Here is a 20,697-nt window from a genome sequence, read left to right on the forward strand (position 1 = left end):
GTGGCTGTTGCCTCTTTCTTCAGGCGGCTTCCTCTGATGGCGGGCTTCATTTCCTAGAAGGTCTGGGTGTTTTCCCTGGCCCGGGTGCCCTCCACTCTGATCCTAGGAAGTCCTGGCTGCTGGTGGCACTGCACTTTGCTGTGAGGACATTGACTAGTCCTCTCCCCCTTGCCTATGATCTGTGTGTCCTCTTTGTAATTCTCCCTCAACCCACACAGCCGTTTCCTCCAAACCATCCTGCAATGTAGGGAGTGTCACTGGCAGCACTGGGGGGAAGCCCATTCTGTGGCTTCAGGCTGGTGGGAGTGGGCACATTGGCCACAGCAATGCTCTAGACAGGGAACAGACCCCCAGTGTGATTCATGCCAGCTGTGTCCTATCGTCGTAGGGACATATTCAGACGGAGGCAGCTGGTCTGGGTCTCAGGGCTGGAGGACTTCAGGTGAGGGCTGGCAGAGAAGACGACGTTCTAGATTCTTTCCGGGGCTCCAGCAGCTTTTCCTCCCGCCCCCTCTCTGCTCACAGCTTTCCCAGGAACGGCTTCCTCTCTGCGTTCTGAGAACCTCCTCCACGTTCCTGTTCCTTTTGTTGCGCTCTGCATGCTTGTCATTTGCTAGTGAGCAGGTGGTATTTCCCCTTGAAAAAGTCTCTCCCAATCCTTTCTTTAGCTATGCTTTCTTGGGAAAGGATCTAAGCCTTTGAATGTGGTCACACGGGTCCTTCCTCCTCCAGTGTGACACTGTGTTGGCTATGTCACAGGCCCTGTCATATTTATCACTCACCACAGCCCAGGGAGACAGGCTCCCCGTTCACACAGGTGGATTCAGACTCCGGAGTTTAGTGCCTTGGTGGTTGCATGCACCCAGCTGCTAAAGGCAGACTTTCCTGACTCCAGGCCCAGAGCTCCGCCCACTCCCCCAGCAGCCTCCCTTGAGGGGCTAGAGCATCAACCTTCTTACCTGCCCAGCCCTGACTCCAGCTGCTTGCCTTCAGCTGTGAGTGCATCTTCCCCACTCTGAGCAGTTTAGTCTTCTTAAGAGCCATTGGTTTGCAGAGGACTGTCGTCAACTTTAGGGATTTGGGGGAAAAGAAATAAGGGAGGCATTTGCCTATGCAGGACCCCACTGGGAGACTTGGGGATGACCTGGCCTCCTGTAGAGACCAGCCTGGTGTGGGAAGGAGGCGGGTCTGAGCTCACACTTGACTGTGAGCCCCATTTAGCTTTCCACTGCTTTCTCAAAAAACAAAACACTACCAACCAAACAAGCAAAACCTGGTTTCTCCACAGCAGGACCACGAGCCAAGGAAAAGTAAAAGGCCATCCTGTTTCTTCCTTCACCAAGAAGCTCCAGCACCAAGTGCAGCCTCTGTGGGGAGGGGGAAACCTGGCATTGTCAGCCAGGGAGTCACAAGGTCACTGCTGCTGGGCCAGCCATCTCTTCAGGGCCCCTCTGGTGCTGCCAGAGGAGGGGGCTCCAGGCTGGTACCCCCCTCCTCCGTTCCCTAGGGGATCAGGGTGGGATGGGAAGCTCGCAGCACCAACTCCCTTGTAGAAAAACCCCAGAGAGAGCTGGGCTGGTCATCCGGTCATTTCTTCCCAAGTTCCTGAATAACCCACCAGGCCACAAGTGTGCCCACGGAGGAGGCCAGTTTTCCCAGGCACTCTGACCCTCTGCTCTGTGGTATTATTAGGCTTTTTCCCTGAGTATAGGTGTGGACAAACAAAACATTTCCTTTTTCATGTAGTGCCACCAAATCAAGCCCTTAATTCTAGGGCTTGGGTCACTGCACCCCTTCATGTGACTCATGAATTGATATGGCCAAGGGTTGTGACCTTGGTTATATGCCCACCTACTAAAAGCCTGTGTAACCCAGGTATCTCTCGTAATTTCTCGTCAACTCTAGGCGAGCACCCTGACACTAGCCAGCACCTCATCAGCACAGCCACAGACCTCCCGTCTTCACCCTCCTTCTTCCTTTAACCTGATGAAGCTTACTTTGCTTGGAGGCAGCTGGTCTGGGTCTCAGGGCTGGAGGACTTCAGGTGAGGGCTGGCAGAGAAGACGAGGCTCGAGATTCTCTCCGGGGCTCCAGCAGCTTTTCCTCCCGTCCCCCTCTCTGCTCACAGCTTTCCCAGGAACGGCTTCCTCTCTGCGTTCTGAGAACCTCCTCCACGTTCCTGTTCCTTTTGTTGCGCTCTGCATGCTTATCATTTGCTAGTGAGCAGGTGGTATTTCCCCTTGAAAAAGTCTCTTCCAATCCTTCCTAGCCAGAGCCTTGACTGCAGCTAATGGTCCACGGTCCTGCAGGTGGCACCCCAACCCAGGCAACCCTAATCGATCACACGTGATGGTGAAAGGGCACCGGATACTTGGATGTGGTCTCCCCACAAGATTGCTAAAGGAGTCGTGAGACTCTGTCAGGAGAGACCAGCATATATTGCAGTAACATACACTTCCCAGCCTCAGTGGCTTAAATCACTCCTACAGCATAACTATCACATCCTCAGGGGACGCTGTTTTTCACTGTCCTCACTCAGGGCTCCAAGCTGAGGGAGGCTCCATCCTCCAATGATTGTGGAGGAAAAAAGAAAAAAAAAAGGTCAATGTGGTAATTGCACCCTGGTTCTTAATCACTGTACAGCTTCCCAGATTAGGGCTGGTGTGTCCACTGTGCGGTCGATGCCCAAATGCTGGGACCCAGGTCAGATCCTAGGGAGGGGCCATCCCACTGCACAAGCCCTTTCTGTGGAAGGTTTGCTCCAAGGTCATGGTTGTGTACCTGTGAGAATGGTCCATGCCTTGCTCCCTGCTGGGGTGTCCACTCACCTGTGGGCAACTCATACTCCTTGTTCTAGCTAATGGCGAGGTGCTGGCTGATTCTCAACGCCTCCGATCTTGGCTCTGCATCTCTCCCAGTTCTCTCCTCCCTGGCTTCACTAGGTAGAGGAGGCTGATCAGTAAGTCTGTGGCTTCACAGAGGACCAACTGGGAAGTGAGAGGTCAGGCCTGCACCCATTCCCTGAGAACCTCCCGCTTTTTCAGGTTCAAGCAGGAGGAGAGGAAACCATCCAGGGATTCTTGCCTCTCTCTCCTCTCCACCCCAACCCTTCACTATAGATCGGGACCGGGCCGGGGGCCTGGTTGCAGAGCTATTTCAAGTATCATGCTATCACCAGGGAAGGTGCCCAGCTGCGACTGTTGTTCTTTAGAATATGGTATACTTAGCATCTTTTCTTCTTCATTTTGGGCCTTAATTATTGGGAAGTAGAAAATGTTACCCATCAAAGTCGTGTTATGGTGGGTTTAGTGATAGGTGCAAAGGATCCCAGAGAGAGCCCCCCAGGGGTTCCAACCCCAGGCTCAGGGATCCCCCGGCTCCTACCATCAGAATCCTAATGGGTCTGCTGCTCTGTCCTTGGGGCATCTACCCCAGGCCACACAGGACCCCTGGTGACCCACTCACCCCACTCCTCACACAGGCCTCTGTGTAAATATATCCTCTAAATTTCTTGAGTGGCCAGTTTCTCTTACTATTTCACCCCCTGCAATCCTGGAACCATGGAAGGACTCGGGCCCTTTTAATGGGACTCCTTTTAGAGCTTGGCAGGCGGCGGCAAATGGAAACCCCAATCTTTCCCGTTCTCCCATCCTCCCCACCCACCAGTGTTGAGAAATTCCTCCCTACAGGCAGAGCCCCTCCCGTTAAAGGCAGGACTCTGCTTTCCTAAAGGTCACTCTTGAGACCCAGGTAGAGGGCCAAGATGACTCCAGGTTTTAGATGACCCCCTTGATTATAAGTCACTTCAAAATCCTTGAGGGGTGTGCAGCAGACCTGGTGGGGACCAGGACCCTGTGCAGCAGGACTGCTGCCTGGGGCGGGGGGGCCAGGAAGGCTCTGCAGCATTCTTTTTGGGAAAGGTGGGAGGGGGTCAGTGGGAGATATGAGGGAACCCTTGGGGAGCAGCAAGAGGCCAGCCGAGGTGAGAGAGCAGGTGAGGGGATGTGGACTTAGCTGCCTGCTATTGCTCATTTCCCAGGTGTCTCAAACAGAATCCTGGACTTCGAGTCAGATCAGCCTCTCATTTTGGTTTGTCCATTGAATTAACTTTAGCTTTTTAAAGTTTCACTCCCTTCATCTTTCACAGACCCAGATTCCTCCCGTCCAGGCTCTTTGCTCTACCGCACACAGGTCAGCAGGTCTTGCATGGAAGGAGGTTTGTGTGTTTTGGGGAGATGGGGAGGCACACACAGAGACAAAAGGGGTCCAGACAGGCTGAGGGTCCACAGAGCGAAGAGGGGCCTGTACAGAACGGGGGGATGCAGCAAATACACCTTTAGGAAGTAGGACACGTATGAGACGATCTTCTTGGAGGGGATCCACATGATGGGGCTGTGGTTAGCAGTGATGGAAGAAAGAAATGAGAAGATGAAATGTGTCTGCTTTAGAGACGAAATAAGAAGCAGACAAAGCAAGAGTAGGGAGGCAGACGTGCAGGGGAGGGAGAAGAAAAGCCGCAGCAATCAGAGGAGTGGCTGAGAGAGCCCTGTGGAAGGGTCACGTTTGATGAAGAAAGTCAGAGGAGCTGGCTCCAGGGGAGGAGGATATGGCCGGGGGAGGGACAATGGAGAGGGGAACGAAAGGCCTGGAGTGGAGCGGGCGGGTAGAGGAAGAGGGGTCAGAAGGAATGAGACACCGCAAACTTGGGAAGCAGACTGGGATCAGGCCGAGGTGTCTCTGCGAGGCAGCTTGTGTTGGGGGCTTTCACACTGTGACTAGAATGATGTGCAGGCCAGCACATGGGCTCCTTTGGGTGCATAACAGACACTCAGGAAAATCGCAACTGCACCTGAAATCTGCTACTGTGATTGTGCCAGTCTCAGACTCCAGCCCAGGTCTCTGCGAAGCCTGGGCTCCTGCACCCTCCTGCTTGGGTGTCCCACAGGCCTGGAAACGCACTGTGCTTAAAGCCAGGCACATCCTCTCCATCTGCCTCCCATCAGCGCTGGCTATGCCAGCCAGCCACTCCCCCAAGCCCACCCCACAGCCCTCCTTGCCTCCTCCCTCCAATGTCCTTCCCTCCTTATGTTCCTCACTGTGTCCTATAAATTCCCCCCTACTTCTCTTTCCCCTGTGCCCTCCTCTCCATGCCCAGGGCCACAACATCATCTGCCTCCTACAGGAGTCAATAGTTATAAATGGCCTGTGCTCTCCATTCCATCCATTACCCCTCAACCATCCTCCACAATGCAGACAGTTCAGACTGAGTAACTAAAAGGCAAATCAAATCACACTGCTGCCCTGCTTAAAGTCCCTCAGGGGAGGACACTGACTTGTGTCCCCTCCAATTCAGAGGTTGAAGCCCTAAATTCCAATGTGACCATATTTGGAGATGGGCCCTTTAAGGAGGTTAAATGAGGTCATAAGGGTGGGGCCATAATCCAATAGAACTCAGGTCCTTATAAAACGAAGACAAGAGGCTAGAGATCTCTCTCTCCAAGCACAATGGAGACACAGTGAGAAGATGGCCATCTGCAAGCCAGGAAGACGGGCCAAACCCAAAACCAACCCTGATGGCCCCTTGATCATGAACTTCTAGCTTCCAGAACTGTGAAAATAGAACTTTTTATTGTTTAAACCACCCAGTCTATATTACTCTGTTATCACAGCCTGAGCATACTAATACCATAGCTTGCAGTAAATACAATTGCCTTAGTTTATCCCCAAATACTATTCTTCTTGATCTGTTTCAGTTGGTTCATATGCTTCATTGGCTCCTTCCCATCACTTGGCTTTTGGAAGGGACCCTAGAACATACAATGTGCTCACTACCCTCCTCTCCTTACCTGAGTTGTTCAGACCAAGGGCGGACGCCTGACACAAAGCAACCCATCCGCAGGTACCCCAACCACATGACACAGTTTTCTGCAAAGAATTGTACTTTCTGGGAATGGACTTTTGCAGGTGGGGAAGTAGCCACATTCTCTTCAATGAACATTTGCACTCAGACTAAAAAGTTAGTCTGTTAATTTTGGGGAGGTGGAGCTACAAGGTTGTGACATAGCATCAAGGCTGATGGCTGTGCTGGGCCATGAATGAGACAAGCAAAGCAAAGGGAGCAGCTGGGGAGGGAAGAGAAGGGGACTGGCCCACAGGGAGAAGGAAGCAAGGAGGAGGGGATGATGTGCTTTGGAGGAGGTGGAGTGGTCTCGGTTCCTATGGGTTTTCAGGGCCCCGTGGCTGGCTGTGCCCCCTGCCCTGACCCAGGCCTTTGCAATGTCACCATTTCTCGAACTCATTTAACAGGTTTCAGTTTCTCATAAGCAGAAGAGCCTTGGTTAAGGGTGTTTTACCTCCCACTCTGGACTGTGAGCTTTTTGGCAGCTATAACTTTATCTTACTCCTTGTGCATCATCAGAATGAAGCTCAATGCATAGAAATACACTTGTTAAATGAATGATGAGCAAACAAATGAATGAATACAACTATTGATGATCAATTCGGGGCACTGTTTGCCTAGCTGGAATCCTGCCCCACCACGCCCTTCTCTGTATTACAAAGATTTCTTTGCCCTTTATCACAACTCCACTGCAGATGTTCTCTAGCACCTGAAGTCCAGATTTTGACAAGTGGAACTTCCCTGAAGTATTTTTGGCTTTAAAAATACTGCATCCAGCACATTGGCATCTGAGGAGATGACAGATACAAATAGGAGGTGACACCTTCACCTCAACCACATCTGCTCCAGAAGAAACCCAAGGTGGCTTTCTGTACCTTCTGAAGAAAAACGGGTGAAGCAAGCTGTATTTAGAGAGATATAAGTAGAGCTTTTATTTTTTTTAAACCAACCCAACATTTCCATTGGCAAGTGTCAACATAGCTTATGACATGAGCACGGTTTCTTTTTCATTATTTCTTTTTCTTAAAAAATGTGTTTAAAATTAAACAGGTGTTTTTTAATTTCTTTTTTCCTCTTAAAAAATGTATTTATGTCAATGCAGAAAGCCGAAAGCTCTGTGAGCAGTTTTGTGGCGATCTCACGTGTGTGTTGTATGTGTGTGTGTTTTAAAGCCAGGTCCATTCAAAATTAGTTGGGAGAAAGTCTGGAGGGCATAGCAATCTCTTTTTCTAGAAACCCAGGCTCAATGGTATTCTGGCAACTAAGATCCCGCCCACTGGGCTGAGAAATAGCCCACAGGCTGGAAAAAGAGCTTCGGGGGGTTTAAAAATAAGAAGGAATGTGGGAGAGATGAGGAATTCCAATCCCTATCTTGTGAAATTGCTTTCAGACATAACCTAGGAATCCAGGAGAAGTGGAAGGAGCCCCTTATTGTCTTATAGACCTCTAAGTTTTTACATTACCTCAAGAAATATAGTCAGACCCCTCGGTGTGGTGCATCTGACAACCAGGGGTGGTAAAGCTGACCTTTCTCAGAGGCACTGACATGTTAAATATCTTTCCCCCTTAAAGATTCTAACTAGTGGGATATGCCTGCTCTCCTGCCTCAGATTATGAAGCCAAAGATACTCAAGAAGGCAAAAATCACTTTGTTTCTCCAGCTGCCCTCTGTCATCACACACCATTCTTATTTTTGTCCCATTTGGTGGGTCTTCCCACAGAAGAAGCATATAGGCATCGACACCACGAGACAGAATTTGAAAGGCTTGGCAAGGAAGAGAACAATGACTTTTTCTTTTGAACTTGATTTTGACATAAGCCTATGAAGCTTCTCCTGCTCCAGCCACCACCCTTGTTTTTTAGTGCCCTGCGTGGGCGCACAAACTGACTTCCACCTAAACGTCATCAGTCCACCTAAGAATTCAGAGGCAAAAAGGAGATGGACAAGACCTTGATGGAGCCAAGAGGCACCTGCCAACCAGGGAGTGGGAGAGGGTGTGAAAATTCATGTCCCTGTCCCTCAGCTAAGACCTTCCTTCACAGCACCTTTGGCACTAACGTCAGAAAGAAAAGGCAAAACAAATGGACGATGAGCAAAATCTGATGGAAAAACAAAAGCAACCACAATAATGATGACAATCATCATTGTCATCATTTTCATCATGAAAAGAGAACCCCGAACCAGCCACATGGCTATGCCTCACTTTCACAACCCACCAGCTGCGAAAACAGGGGGCATTGGATGGGACAGAAAGGAGGAACCCTCCCTGCCCTCAAGGAAGGTACAAAAGCACAGGAATAATCAGAAGGTGAAACAGAAGAAGGTGAAAGGATCTGACCTTTGCTACGGGTCAGGGACACGGGTGGGGAGATGGGTGGAGGTGGATTTGTTGCTGTTGTTGGTTTGTACTGAATTAAACACTCAGTACACTGGATGTTTCCTCCATTCTGTTTGACGGATTAAGACCGCCCTTCCAGATCACCGCCAGGGCGCAGGTTGTGTGAAGTTCCTGGGGCTTGCGTCCTGAAGCTGCCTCTCCAGGGCTGCTCATCCCGGGAAGGTCCCTGGTGGTGAAGTGTCCTTGCAGAAGAAGTCCTCGGCCTGCCCTGCTCAAGGCCTCATCTGTGGCTTAGAACCCCTTGATGTAGCAATAGGCCTCCAGCGAGGCAAAGAGTATGTAGAGAAGCCACAGGCTCACAAAGAGCGAAGTCGTGGCAAGCTTGCAGCCACGAGGGCCACCTAGCTCCCCGCCTAGGTGGGGCCTGCGGCGGTACAAAAGCACGCTGATACAGACAAATGCGAAGATGGTGAAGAGGGTGACGGAGAAGGCCAGTGTGCCTGCAGACACGTGGAACTCCTGTCCCTGCATGGCCCAGTAGATGGCGGCCACGGACCAGGCCAGGCCAATGCCCAGGAAGACATTGACTGCGTTGCTACCTGTGACGTTGCCAATGGAGGCATCTGCATACACGTCCTGGATGGCGGCAGCTTTGCTGGCAAACGTATCTGGAGAAAGGCAGAGATAAATGGGAGCTGGAGGGAGGCCAAGATGAGGACAGCCTACTTTTACATCCAAAAGGCAGCTTGGGCTAGCGAACTGAACCCAGGAAGGAGAAGGAGCTCTGCCATTAACAAGCCAAGTGGCCTTGGACAAGTCATGTTACTTCTCTGAGCTTTCTGTTCCTCATCTGCCAGAGTCTGAAAGATTCCTAAGGGCTTTAGTGGTCCTGATATTTACCAAGTGAGTTTATTGTTCCCTTTGACCGTTTTTTCAGTAAGGGAGGTTTACTATCCAATAATACCTTCCCCTGGAGCCTAGAAATCCTGGGAGGTGCCTTAGAGTAGACACCTGATTGTAACTGTCACCTGGGGCATTTTACTTAGATACACGATTCATTGCTCAAGGCCTGTGGGCTCAGCATTGTGCTAGGTGCTGCTGGATTTAGGCGGACAGAGGACATACTGGGAACCATGATGAGGACCTGCAGGGTGAGCTGTGTGGACTCACAAAAGAGGGGGCACTGCCTTTGCACTTAGTATGTGAGCACATGACCCTATAGGCTGTTTGACTTTAGATGTCGGCATGGATTGTAGGCACTAGAAGGACTATTGGGATATATAGTCACCCTTTTATTTCACAGGTAAGAAAAATAAGGGTCAGGGAATCTACCCAAGGTCAAATGGGAAGTTAGCAAGAGATTTGATCCTGAAACTTTCACAGAAGGGCCCATTGCATACCATCACCCTATGTCCAAAGAGATTCAACCAAAGCCACCAACTTAGTGGAGTAGACCATAGCATCACCTTCTTCAAGCCCCTACAGCTACTGGCTGTTCCCTGGACCAACTGCAAGAACTTGGAGGTGCCCCAAACTCTCCCTGAGGTTCTGGCTTGCCTCCTTGTGGCCAGTTTTCTCAGATCTCCCAGAGGAAACTTCTTGCCTATGACCTTGCTTTTTTCCCCCTCTGATCCTCTGCAATTTCTTCCCATATCTGTTCTTTTTCCCATCTGTTCCTTCCTCTTTGATAGCTCCAGTCCCTTGAGACCTGGAAAACAGAGATCAGAGGGCATGTCCTCCACAGCCTGCCCTGGATCACCCATCTAATTTCCTACAACTTGATGCATTTCCATAATAGCCAGACATCTTGCATCACAAACATAGAAATAATTTCATTGGTCTTTGCCGTGGTGTGGGGAGGATTCCGTTACTCTCCAGAAGGATTTGTTTTTTGGGGCCAGGAATGGTTTTCCTGGGCCGAGCCAGCAGAGTACTGTGTGATGAGATTCAGCCTAACCCTTGTGTAGGAAGATGCTCTCTCTTCCTGTGGTGACTGGAAGGCTAGCAGCAGTTCAGGGTTCAAGTAAGGAGCCTGAGCTAATGCAGACCCTGCCACCTGCTAACTGCTAACTGCTATTCATTGCTCCAGCCCAGCTTACGTATGTCCTCTCTTGGAAGCCAATCCCTGACCCAGCCTATCCCTGGTCTCCTTTTTTACACTGGTACAGCATCTGTAGTTTTTCTTCATGGAACTTATTGAGATGATTTTAATTATGGCAGTTGAGTGTAATCTCTGTCACTAGATTATAAAACTCCATGTGGAGAGAGGACACATGTGTGTCTTACTTTCCATTTTCACCCCTGCCACTAGCACAAGACTCTATCAGGCTCGGTAAATATTGGTCTAATTAATGAATAAATGCATGCTTGTTCCTGTTCATCTTCAGGTATTTGTAAGAAAAAAAGAATATGTAATTCATCATATGAGAGACACGACATTGCTGAGCTTCCTTTGCCTGTCCCCATGGAAGACACTTTGTGCTCACAGGTATCATTCTAAGTAGTAAAGGCCAGCAATGCTGTGGGCATTTATCTGTTATGACATCTTCACACAGGCTAAGCTGTAGCTTCTCAGGGCCTGCCAGAGGGAAATGGAAGTAGAACGTCATCTACATTCTTTGAGTTACATTTTTGGTGGCCTATTCATATAATATGAAGGTTAAAAAATTGAGCCACTTATTTGGGCAGGTAACTCAACCTCTGTGGACTTCCGTTTCCTTATCTGTCAAGTGGGCCTAACAACTGTCCCTATTGAATATGGTTTTGGTGAGCATTACAAGGATAAAACATGTAAATTGCTTCATGCCTGACACATTCAACTCCTCAAGAAATGTTGGCTATCACTAATAGTGGTATCATTAATCACTTTGATTGACTTTTGTGCACCTTAGGGGCAGAGGGTCTGTTAAGCTCAGATCTGAGATATTAAGAAGATAATTAGGCAGAGGGTTGGGGTCACTTAAACCCAGTAATATTCTCAAGCATCCCTCACTCTCACCTGGTACAGAGGTGCCAAACGCCACGAAAACAACAGCTGTGACGGAGTCCTTGAGGCCAATGGTACAGCCAAAGTGGGAGGCCAGGTCCCCGATTATGGCCGTGAGCATGCCGATGATGAGGATGGAGACGACGAAGCAGGCCCAGCCATTGCAGTACTCTGTGGGGGGCACGCAGGCAAACAGCACCTTCCAGAAGACGGTCAGGAAGTGCATGACGTAGTCAAAGCAAGACGGCAGCCTCTCCTCACCTGACTCATCCTCATCCTCGTCCCCTGCTAGAGGTGAGATAAACAGGCTCAGAAAAGGGTAGTGAGGTCAGATCCCCATTCTCAAGAAGATCGAGTCTAAGCCACATCACAGGTGTCAGCAGCTGGGGGAAGCCTCCAGCTCCCTCCTGGGCCACTGGCACAGGCCAGGGCATGGGCATCAGCTGAGAGATGGGAAATGAGCTGGAGTGCACCACTGGTCAAGTTGAATGGACAGTGGGATAGAAAGGATAGGGGAATAGACAAGAGAGGAGAGAGATTAAGAGCTAGCAGGGGGAGGACTTCCGCCAAGATGGAGGCGTAGATGGAAGCACTGCACCTTCTCCCACAACTAAGTTTAAAAACAATAAAGTTTTAGCAACAAAAACGCAGCCAAACCACAGAAAATTGAACTACACGGAAGTCCGACAACAACGAACCCTTCAGCCAAACTGGTAAGAGGGGCAGAGCCAGCAGCAGAGCAGGGTCGGGCAGGAAAGATCCACCGGACTGACCCAGGCGCACAACCCAGGTGCGCCAGCAGCCGTGGGTGGATCCCAGGTGTGGAGAAGCGGGCGGACCCACTGAGGGCTGATCACGGTCACACATTCACGAATAGATAAACTGGTGAAGGAGCTAGCAGTGAGACGGACCGAGCAGGCCCCAGTAGCAGGAAGCGGCAGAGAGAACTGCCACTGTCCCTCTCTGACCCCACCCCCACATACAGCATCACAAACCAGCAACCTGAGTGGCCCCACCCTGGTAAACAACTAAGGCTCCGCTCCTCACACGTAACAGGCCTGAACAGATCAAAACATGGCTCAAGAACAACTCAGAGCCTCAGAGCCCATAACTCTGAGCCACCAAGAAATAGCCAAACTTTCAGATGCACAGTTCAAAACACTGGTGATCAGGATGCTCACAGAACTGGTTGATTTTAGTCACAAATTAGAGGAACATATGAAGGCTAAACTAATTTAAATGAATGGAAATACACAGGAAACCAATAGTAATGGAAAGGAAACTGGGACTCAAATCAAAGGAGTGGACCAGAAGGAGGAAAAAAATGACCACACAGAAAAGGATGAAGAAACAAGAATTCAAAAAAATGAGGAGAGGCTCAGGAACCTTCAGGACATCTTTAAACGTTCCAACATCCGAATTATAGAGGTAACAGAAGGGGAAGAGGAACAGCCACGAGTGGAAAACTTATTTGAACAAATAATAAAGGAGAACTTCCCCAATCTGGAAAAGGAAATACACTTTCAGGAAATCCAGGAGGCTCAGAGAGTCCCAAAGAAGTTGGACCCAAGAAGGAACACACCAAGGCACATCATCATTACATTAGCCAAGATTAAAATGAAGGAGAGAATCCTAGAAGCAGCAAGAGCTAAGGGGACAGTCACCTACAAAGGAGTTCCCATCAGACTGTCAGCTGATTTCTCAAAAGAGACCTTACAGGCGATGGAAAGAGGTATTCCAAGTCATGAAAACCAAAGATCTACAACCAAGATTGCTTTACCCAGCAAAACTTTCATTTAGAATGGAAGGGCAGATAAAGTGCTTCTCAGATAAGATCAAATTCAAGGAGTTCATCATCACAAAGCCCTTATTATATGAAATGTTAAAGGGACTTACCTAAGAAAAAGAAGATAAAAAAGGTGAACAGTGAAAGGACAGCAAACTCACAGTTATTAAGAACCACACCTAAAACAAAAGCAAACTAAGAGGACAGCTAGATCAGGAGCGAACCATAGAAATGAAGATCACATGGAGGGTTAGCAACAGGGGAGTGGGAGAAGGAGAAGGGGGAAGAAGGTACAGAAAATAAGTAGCATAGACGGTAGGTAGAAAATAGATAGGGGGAAGGCAAGAATAGTATGGGAAATATAGAATCTAAAGAACTTGAGACACGTGGTCATAAACTAAAGGGGGGAGTGGTGGGGGAGAGGGTGTGCAGGGTGGAGGGAAATGAAGGGGGGAAATAGAACAACTGTAATGGCATAATTAATAAAATATATTTTAAAAAAAAGAGCTAGCAGGGGAGAACACCGATGGGCCAAGGCGGTGGAGGAGAGAGAGAGAGAGAGAGAGAGAGAGAGAGAGAGAGAGAGAGAGAGAGAGTGAAGTGGGCCACACTGGTCGCCTAGGTGAAGAAAAGTGAAATCAGCATTGTGCCCACTCTTCACTGGATGCCAGTGGGGCTCCTCTCTAATTTCCCTGACATAACTGCTGCAGTAACCTTGTGGTTCTGGTCGTTATCCATTCCCAGAGGGACAACTGTCATTCCAGATCATGCAGGTTTACCAGAGAGCCAGTGCCAGCCTCCAAAAATCCCATGGGATGGAGCAGAGTTAGGCTCTGTTTGTCCTTGACAGGAAACGTGGGCAGACTTGCCCACTCAGCAGACCAGGAGAAGAGGATGTGCTGAGGCACACTGGCGCCTAGTCAAGGGCAACCTCTGGAGTGTTTGGACACAACTCGTGGAAGCCAGGTTTCAAAAGAGCAGGAGCCAGGAAACCTGGGTTCCAGCTGCTACTTGGCCATGAAACGAAGCTGTTACCTGGGTGAGTCACCTCTTGTTCCTGAACCTCAGTTCCCTCATTTGAAGAGGAAGGGGATTAGGTTTTTTGGCCTATATTCCATTTATTGTCTCTCCAGGGACAAAGGAAGGTCCTTAGAGGGGAAACTGGGAGTATCTGAAGCTGGTGATGTGAGAAGTGGGGTAGCAGAAGCAGCAGCCCTCTGTCCTGGCTGTGCTTTGCAAATGGATCTGGGGCTTCAAAGATATGACCCCATGGGTTGCTATGACAACAAGGCCTCATGAAAAGAGACAAGGCAGTACAAGTTGGCCTCAGTGGTGCTGAGAGGCAATCTTGGTGGTGGTGATGAGACATGGCATCTGCGGGCCTTGGGGACACTGGCTGTGTTGTGGGTCCCCAATGAGTGAGTCTGTCAGTAAATGCTGAGGGAAAGGTCTGGCATCATCCAGGGTGGAGATATGTCAGCGAGCCAATGCAAAGACTGTATAAACTCCAGACTCCACATCTCTAAATCAAAACAGTTCGCTATTTTACAAAAATAAAGGCCAAATTAATGAGAGGAGAGAATGATGGAAATCAGAATTTACTGGATTTGTGTTTGGTACCAGACTCTGTACCTTTCTACCTCCTGTTTTGAGAAAGGTAGCAATACTTCCCATTTTGGATAAGGAAATGGAGGCCCAGATAGAATAACTTGTCTCAGTTCAGGCAGCAGAACCAGGACTTGAAACTAGAGCTAGCCATGCTCTTTTAGTTACTCCAGGAGGCTTTTCCAAAGTGACCCAGTGAAACAGACAAACATCCAGGGCCAGGGCTGGGAGGACTGGACACTGAGGCCTTCCCAGAAATTGGCAGGCAGGCTACTGATGTGGCTGTTTTATTCCTTCTCTGGTGCTACCTGCTTCTCTCAGCAGGGCCCATGCCCATCCCACAATCTCTTACCTGCACTGACAGTGATGGCCTCCATGAATTGGTCCCTCCAGGAATGGGTCCCCACAACCAAGGCCAGATTGGTCTTCTTGATCAGTTTGTCCACTGTGCTCTGTCAGGCAGAGAGAAACTTGGAACCATGAGGTTAGAATGCTCAGAACCATTGAGGAGTCTGGTGCCTCAAGGGAATGAAAGACTTCCTGCATCCTAGGGTGCTCCACATGCAATCTCCAAGCTACTCATGGAACCATCTTTGGGGATTTCTTCTAGGACAATCTTTCTATTTCCTTTTACTTTGTTGTAACTGCTGACATTGGATATTTAGAGTAATATAACAGAAAATAACAGTAATGATATCAATGAACCTTGCCCTGGAGTAGTAAATTTTAGTATCTTTGTTTTAATAATACAGTTAAGCCATAGCAGTGAGACATCATAGCCCATCTATTCCATATGTTATGTTATGTTTCCTCACAATATTCCCCAGATAGAAAATAGCCAGCACTGTAACTTCACACAATCAGTGGTACTATGGGAACAGAACACAGGGTCATCTACCTCCCACCCCATGACTCTATTACTCAATTAGATCTCATTTATGGCCTGACCTTGAACTCATAGGACTCTTCAATGATGACCTCTAGTTTGGGGTGTTCACCCAATACTGGCTTTCCCATTTCTGCTATCCTCTTGGCTTCCTCTTCCTCCACAGTCAGCTTCCTGTCTGTCACCTCTGCAACAAAACAAAATCAGACTAGCTTTAGCATGTTCTCCATTCCCTAAAAATCTAAAGTTCAAGCATATTAGGCCTGGGCAGCGGGGATAAAGCAAACAGCTCTGGGGAATGGGGATTTTGTACACCTTTTGGTGCATATTTCTATAAAGCACTGAATACTTTATGACCATCAGACCATAACAAGTTTCCCTGCAGACCTGGAATAGGCACCCCTCTTTCTGTTTTACACCTCAGTGGGCAACTTGACCCAGTGACCTTAAGTCCCCAAGTTATTTGGTAAGATTGGAGAGATGGGACCATATCTCTTGACCTTGAACTATCTTAAACTGTTGTGCCTGACTGTTCAGCTACTTCATCTAAGAGTTCTTGGAGGTCAGAGGCACAGTCAAACCCTGGGTAATGTCCACTGGTTTATAATAACATCTGCTTCCAACACTCTCAGCACTATCCCCTTTATAAAGGAGAAAGGGGGGATGTTTCCAGCAATATCTACACTTCATACAAATGAATATTATCCCTTCAAAGTTTTATCATTTTCCAATGAGAGATCCCTAGATTTCTGTAGGAAGCTGGCACATTTCTTGTGGAACATAAATATTTGTTCTGAGGCATTCCTGTGTCCCTCAGCATCTTTGAGTCATTTATCAGTGGTCCCTTCTCATGTTGAATGGTTAGAAAATTTTTCCACTTCAGCTGGAGAGTCCATTTTAAGACCACTTCACCATGAAGACATGTTTTCTGGATTAGAGTGAAATAGAGATTGAATCTTTTTATTCCCCTTTGATTAGATAATTGCTCTTGGCAGCTTGTTTCTTTCAGAGCTTGTTTAAACATTTTTCCATCCAAGTCCACATTCTTGCATGCAATTAATTCTTTTATTCAGCTCCTTTAACTGCTTTCATTCCACACAGTAAATATCCAAGGGAGATCCTCTGGTCTTTGGATAATCTCAAGGAATGGGTCAGAGACCACAAAGATCTTCTTTTGTATCTTGAGAATTAGTGAAACATGGGAGGGATGAGACTCGAGCTCTTTAAGTTGCAAAGAAAAGCCAAGGATGTAAGTTACCAAGCAGAAGAGCCTATTTTATATGAGGATTTTCTTAGTGGGTCTGAATAAAGATGGTAAGGGCATGCAGAGAGGATCCCTGAACTGGCTGTTTCACTCAGTGCTTCTGGCACCAAACACAGAAGGCGATTCCAAAGTGTTTGGGAGCTGTCCGTGGTGCTGCTGTCCTGCTGTTAGTGTTGGTGATGGCTTTCAGAAACAAGTATTTCTCAAAGTTCTACTTCTAAGTCAACAGACACCATCTAGTAGCCTGACTTCTTTTAATTCATTAATTTTGAGTCTCTTATTAGTTATTTCTTAAGGTAAATCTGGGCTCATCCAGAGTTCTGGCTATGAAGTCAGTGATCCCAGAAGCTAGACTGCAAGCCACTCTGAGAAAAAGCCTTTGTTTGAAAAAGACATACATTCCTCAAAAGCATGGGTACTCTTTTCCTCTGCCTGTGGGTTTTGGCACCATGCAGCAATGACTATCCTAGCAGCGACAGTATTGTTCCACTCCCCCTCCCCAATTACCCCATGTCGTACTTTATATGTGCCACAAGTACTTTATACCAACATAATGAGCTCTCCAGTGACATACAAATGTACCTGTCTAACCCCTTGTCTAGCAATCAATCTAGCACAATATCTATCTGGCAGGCTATTGATCAACCTACTGACCTGTCCACCTCTGTGGTGACAGTTTTTCCATCTAGCTTTCCTGAAGAAATGCCTTTGACAAATAACCAATCCTCTGTCTTTGGATCTCCCACAGCCCCAGAGAGGTAATACATATATCTGATTCCATTTGAGACAAGTCTAATTTAGTGTTTTGGGTTGGTAGCAATTTCTTCCTTTTTTATTTTTGTAATAATAAAAATTGTTAATTTTTTCACATTACTTTTACTTTGTTCACATTAATTTCTTGACAGAGTACTGAATCTCAAACCTAAAAAAAAACATTTTGATTCTGACCACTTATTTATATAAATCTTCAGAATTTCATGTAAAGAGAATATATGGCAGGTGATGTTGATATTCAGACTGACTAAATATACTCTCAAACCTAGAAAAAGAAGGATGGGAGAAAGAGAGACAGAGAAGGAGACAGAGAATAAGATGAAAAGTTGAGTGGATATTGGAAGAACAAAGAGCTTGCCAGGATGGAAAGGAATAAATTGCCATGAATGCTCTACAGACATCTGCAAAAAGAAGTGAGGCAATGCAGCCAATGCTCTCTCTCCCAGGGCCCTGAACTTGGTGCTGTAGCTCAGAATGAACATATTTATTCTCCATCTTTCACCACCAAGCACTGTTAATTGCATTTGCCCATCCTTCTGGGAAAATTCAAACAAAAATTTAAAATTTTCAGTAAGTTTAAAGTCTAGCCAAGAGCTCTTAAATTAAAGTTTCAGTAGATTGAGTTGAAAAGATCTAGGAAATAACACCTTCTTTTCCTTTTTAAGCTTCTATTGGTATTTGTGACAATATGCTTAAAGTATAAGAAGCTTAAGTTAAATCACAGTCTGTTTTATATGGTTGGTGAGAGGTGGAGGCAAAAGTTTGAACAAAGAAGCCCAAATATCTTCAGGCAAGAGGATGAGGGAAGACGTGGTAGACAGCAATACCCTGGGAGACTAGTCAAAAATACAAGGTTGGAGGTAGTCCTTATCTTACTGGCACAAAGAGAAAGCAAGACGCTAAGGAAGCTGGAGTAACTTTTTTTTTCAGAAAGGGAAAATATAGGAATTTACCCACATTTTCTGTGTGTGTGTTTAAGGCAACAAGGGCAAATGTATACTATGTATACTTCCCCTTTCTCAAACCCAGGGTGAAGCCTATAGGTGGCTTTGAACACCAATACATTATATAAGATGCCTTGCCTCTTAAATTACCTTGAGTTTTTATATGTTCAAAGAATATATACTTTGAAAATGTTCTTTCAATATATACTAAGACATCCTATATAGCTCACTCTGCCTGCACCATGAGCTGCACCCATGAGCAGTATTGCTGGGTGTGATGGGCATGCTTTTGTATTTGCTCACAAAATTAGATGTTTATCATTGGATTCCATGATTCAAGCATGCTCTCAAAGTGGGCATATGTCCTGCAAAAAGTTCTAGGTTCTGCGTGAGAATCTCCTTAAAGTAAAATCTCTAAAATTTCTATTTCCAGACAGATAATTACCCCTCTCCCCATTATATCCTAACTCTTCTTGTTGTTCATGGCACATGTGACTTCAAGTACCAATGACAAATAAATCAAAGTTCTAGCAATTCAAAACTTAGCTGTGCTAAGATGGAAGATCTCCAGGATCTGCAAAATTTCAGATTATTTAAAAATTGCTTGTCATGTTCTCACAGCAGCTCCTGGATTATTTTTCTCTGGATCACTCAAGATCAAAGTATTTTCTTTCAAATCCCATCATGATCCTGTTAGGAGATTCAGCTCTGACTCTCATTCTCTCTTGCCTCACAACATGAGATGACCGATTAAGTAAGGCCCACTGGCTCTTTGGTAAGTTTCAATTCCCTTCCTGGTCTCAGAGAAGACCAACCTTGCTTTTATCTACAAACACTGACAGAAATGGTGCTCAAGGAATTGTCTACTTCCTTATGATTACTTCAAGTGAGGAAATCAATCTCCTAGTCTTTAGGAAAACTTGTTGGATTAACTTGAGCTTACAGCTCCTATGAAATAAATCAAAGGAAATTGGTTTTAAACTAAGTAACAGCACTGGCAAGAAGTAGAAAAAAGGGGGCATGGCACCTCTTACCTGGAGACAACAGGAGCGCTGTTTGCAAATGGATACCAGACAAGGGGAAGAAAGAAAAGGAAAGAGCATTAAGGTCCCATCTTTAAAGTTTCCCCAGGCTTTGTGGTTGCAGCAGCATAAGAAGCAGTGAGCTTACTTGGTGAGAGAGCTCTGCAGCCACATGCGAGAGGCAGCAGTGGGAGCATGCGCAGCAGCAGCAGCAACAGCAGCAAGAGGTGTGAGCCACTGGAGAGACTGCTGAGCACCAGGGCAGTGCAATTATGAGAGTTTCCCCCACACCTTCCCTGCAGCTTTGTGGGCCAGGGAGAGAGGAACAAGGATGGGGAAACCAGTGGGTGAAGCAGAGAAAGGGCTGGTCACTTGTGATCTTCTAAGGAATCAAGCTATTACATCCATTTTGGAAGAGTGAGAATCCAGTTACCTTGAAAACTGTATACAGATTGCAACCCTATTGTGGGGCTTGAATAGGAGCTCAGGGCACTGAATAATGGTGTATAAGAGTTTTGGTATCTATGTCCCATTCTGGATCTTCTATCCCTAACCTCATAATTAGATCATGCTCAGCCTCCCAGTGCTCATAAGATTTTCATGGCCACTGATGGCTTCTTAGCTACCATGTTGGCCAAAACTTTGAGTTCCTCTGAAAGAAATACCAACAGAACATATTCCTTGAATTTTTTTTTGTGTGTACAGATATAGCCTGGAGTTCAAGGCTGTGCACTCCTACTATTTTCTATCACCTGTGCCTAGCAAAGTCACTGCAACTAGTTGTTATTTGTTGACTGCTTTGGTAATTGTATTTTTCATAAATTCGTGGTGCTCCATCTCTAGATGGTTGCCTTTTTGTTCTATAAAGGACAGGCTAAATTAGAGCCCAGATATTCTGGACCAGAGAGACTGCCATATTTATAAAAAGTTATTCATAGATGGGAGATGCCAAATACAAGGTCTCTACATGAACTGAGAAGCTGAGTTAAAGGTGTATCCCACATAGGTTGTCCCTAGCCCCTCAGTTTGTGCTCATGCTGAACTCTTTTAGATTTCAAGGTTGAAAAAAAATTATTCAGATGTACATTTTCATCTTGATGGTGTCTAAACACAGCCCTTTAATCCCTGGCTCTTGTTCAATGAAAATCTGGGAATATCCTGCCACATACTCCTTTGTAGCTGGTGACTGACA

General features: G+C 46.9%; 1 protein-coding gene across 4 annotated transcripts in view; it reads right to left on the bottom strand.

The window, feature by feature from the left end:
* Window positions 1-6,860: 6,860 nt before the first annotated feature.
* The window catches only part of SLC8A3 (solute carrier family 8 member A3), a 127,287-nt gene continuing 113,450 nt past the window's right edge, over window positions 6,861-20,697 (bottom strand). For 3 of the 4 annotated variants that reach the window (XM_037127291.2, XM_037127281.2, XM_037127302.2), the window contains exons 4-8: window positions 19,518-19,535; window positions 15,564-15,688; window positions 14,968-15,067; window positions 11,237-11,512; window positions 6,861-8,906 (exon numbers count right to left, since the gene is read on the bottom strand). In XM_037127291.2, the coding sequence (XP_036983186.2) occupies window positions 8,530-8,906; window positions 11,237-11,512; window positions 14,968-15,067; window positions 15,564-15,688; window positions 19,518-19,535 (896 nt within the window). In that variant the 3' untranslated portion in view covers window positions 6,861-8,529. The remainder of the gene's footprint in view (window positions 8,907-11,236; window positions 11,513-14,967; window positions 15,068-15,563; window positions 15,689-19,517; window positions 19,536-20,697) is intronic. The other variant, XM_037127299.2, reaches the window with a different exon arrangement.

Source organism: Artibeus jamaicensis, unplaced genomic scaffold (genome assembly GCF_021234435.1).
Source record: "Artibeus jamaicensis isolate MK-2021 breed Jamaican fruit bat unplaced genomic scaffold, CSHL_Jam_final contig_851, whole genome shotgun sequence".
In the NCBI taxonomy this organism is placed as follows: domain Eukaryota; kingdom Metazoa; phylum Chordata; class Mammalia; order Chiroptera; family Phyllostomidae; genus Artibeus; species Artibeus jamaicensis.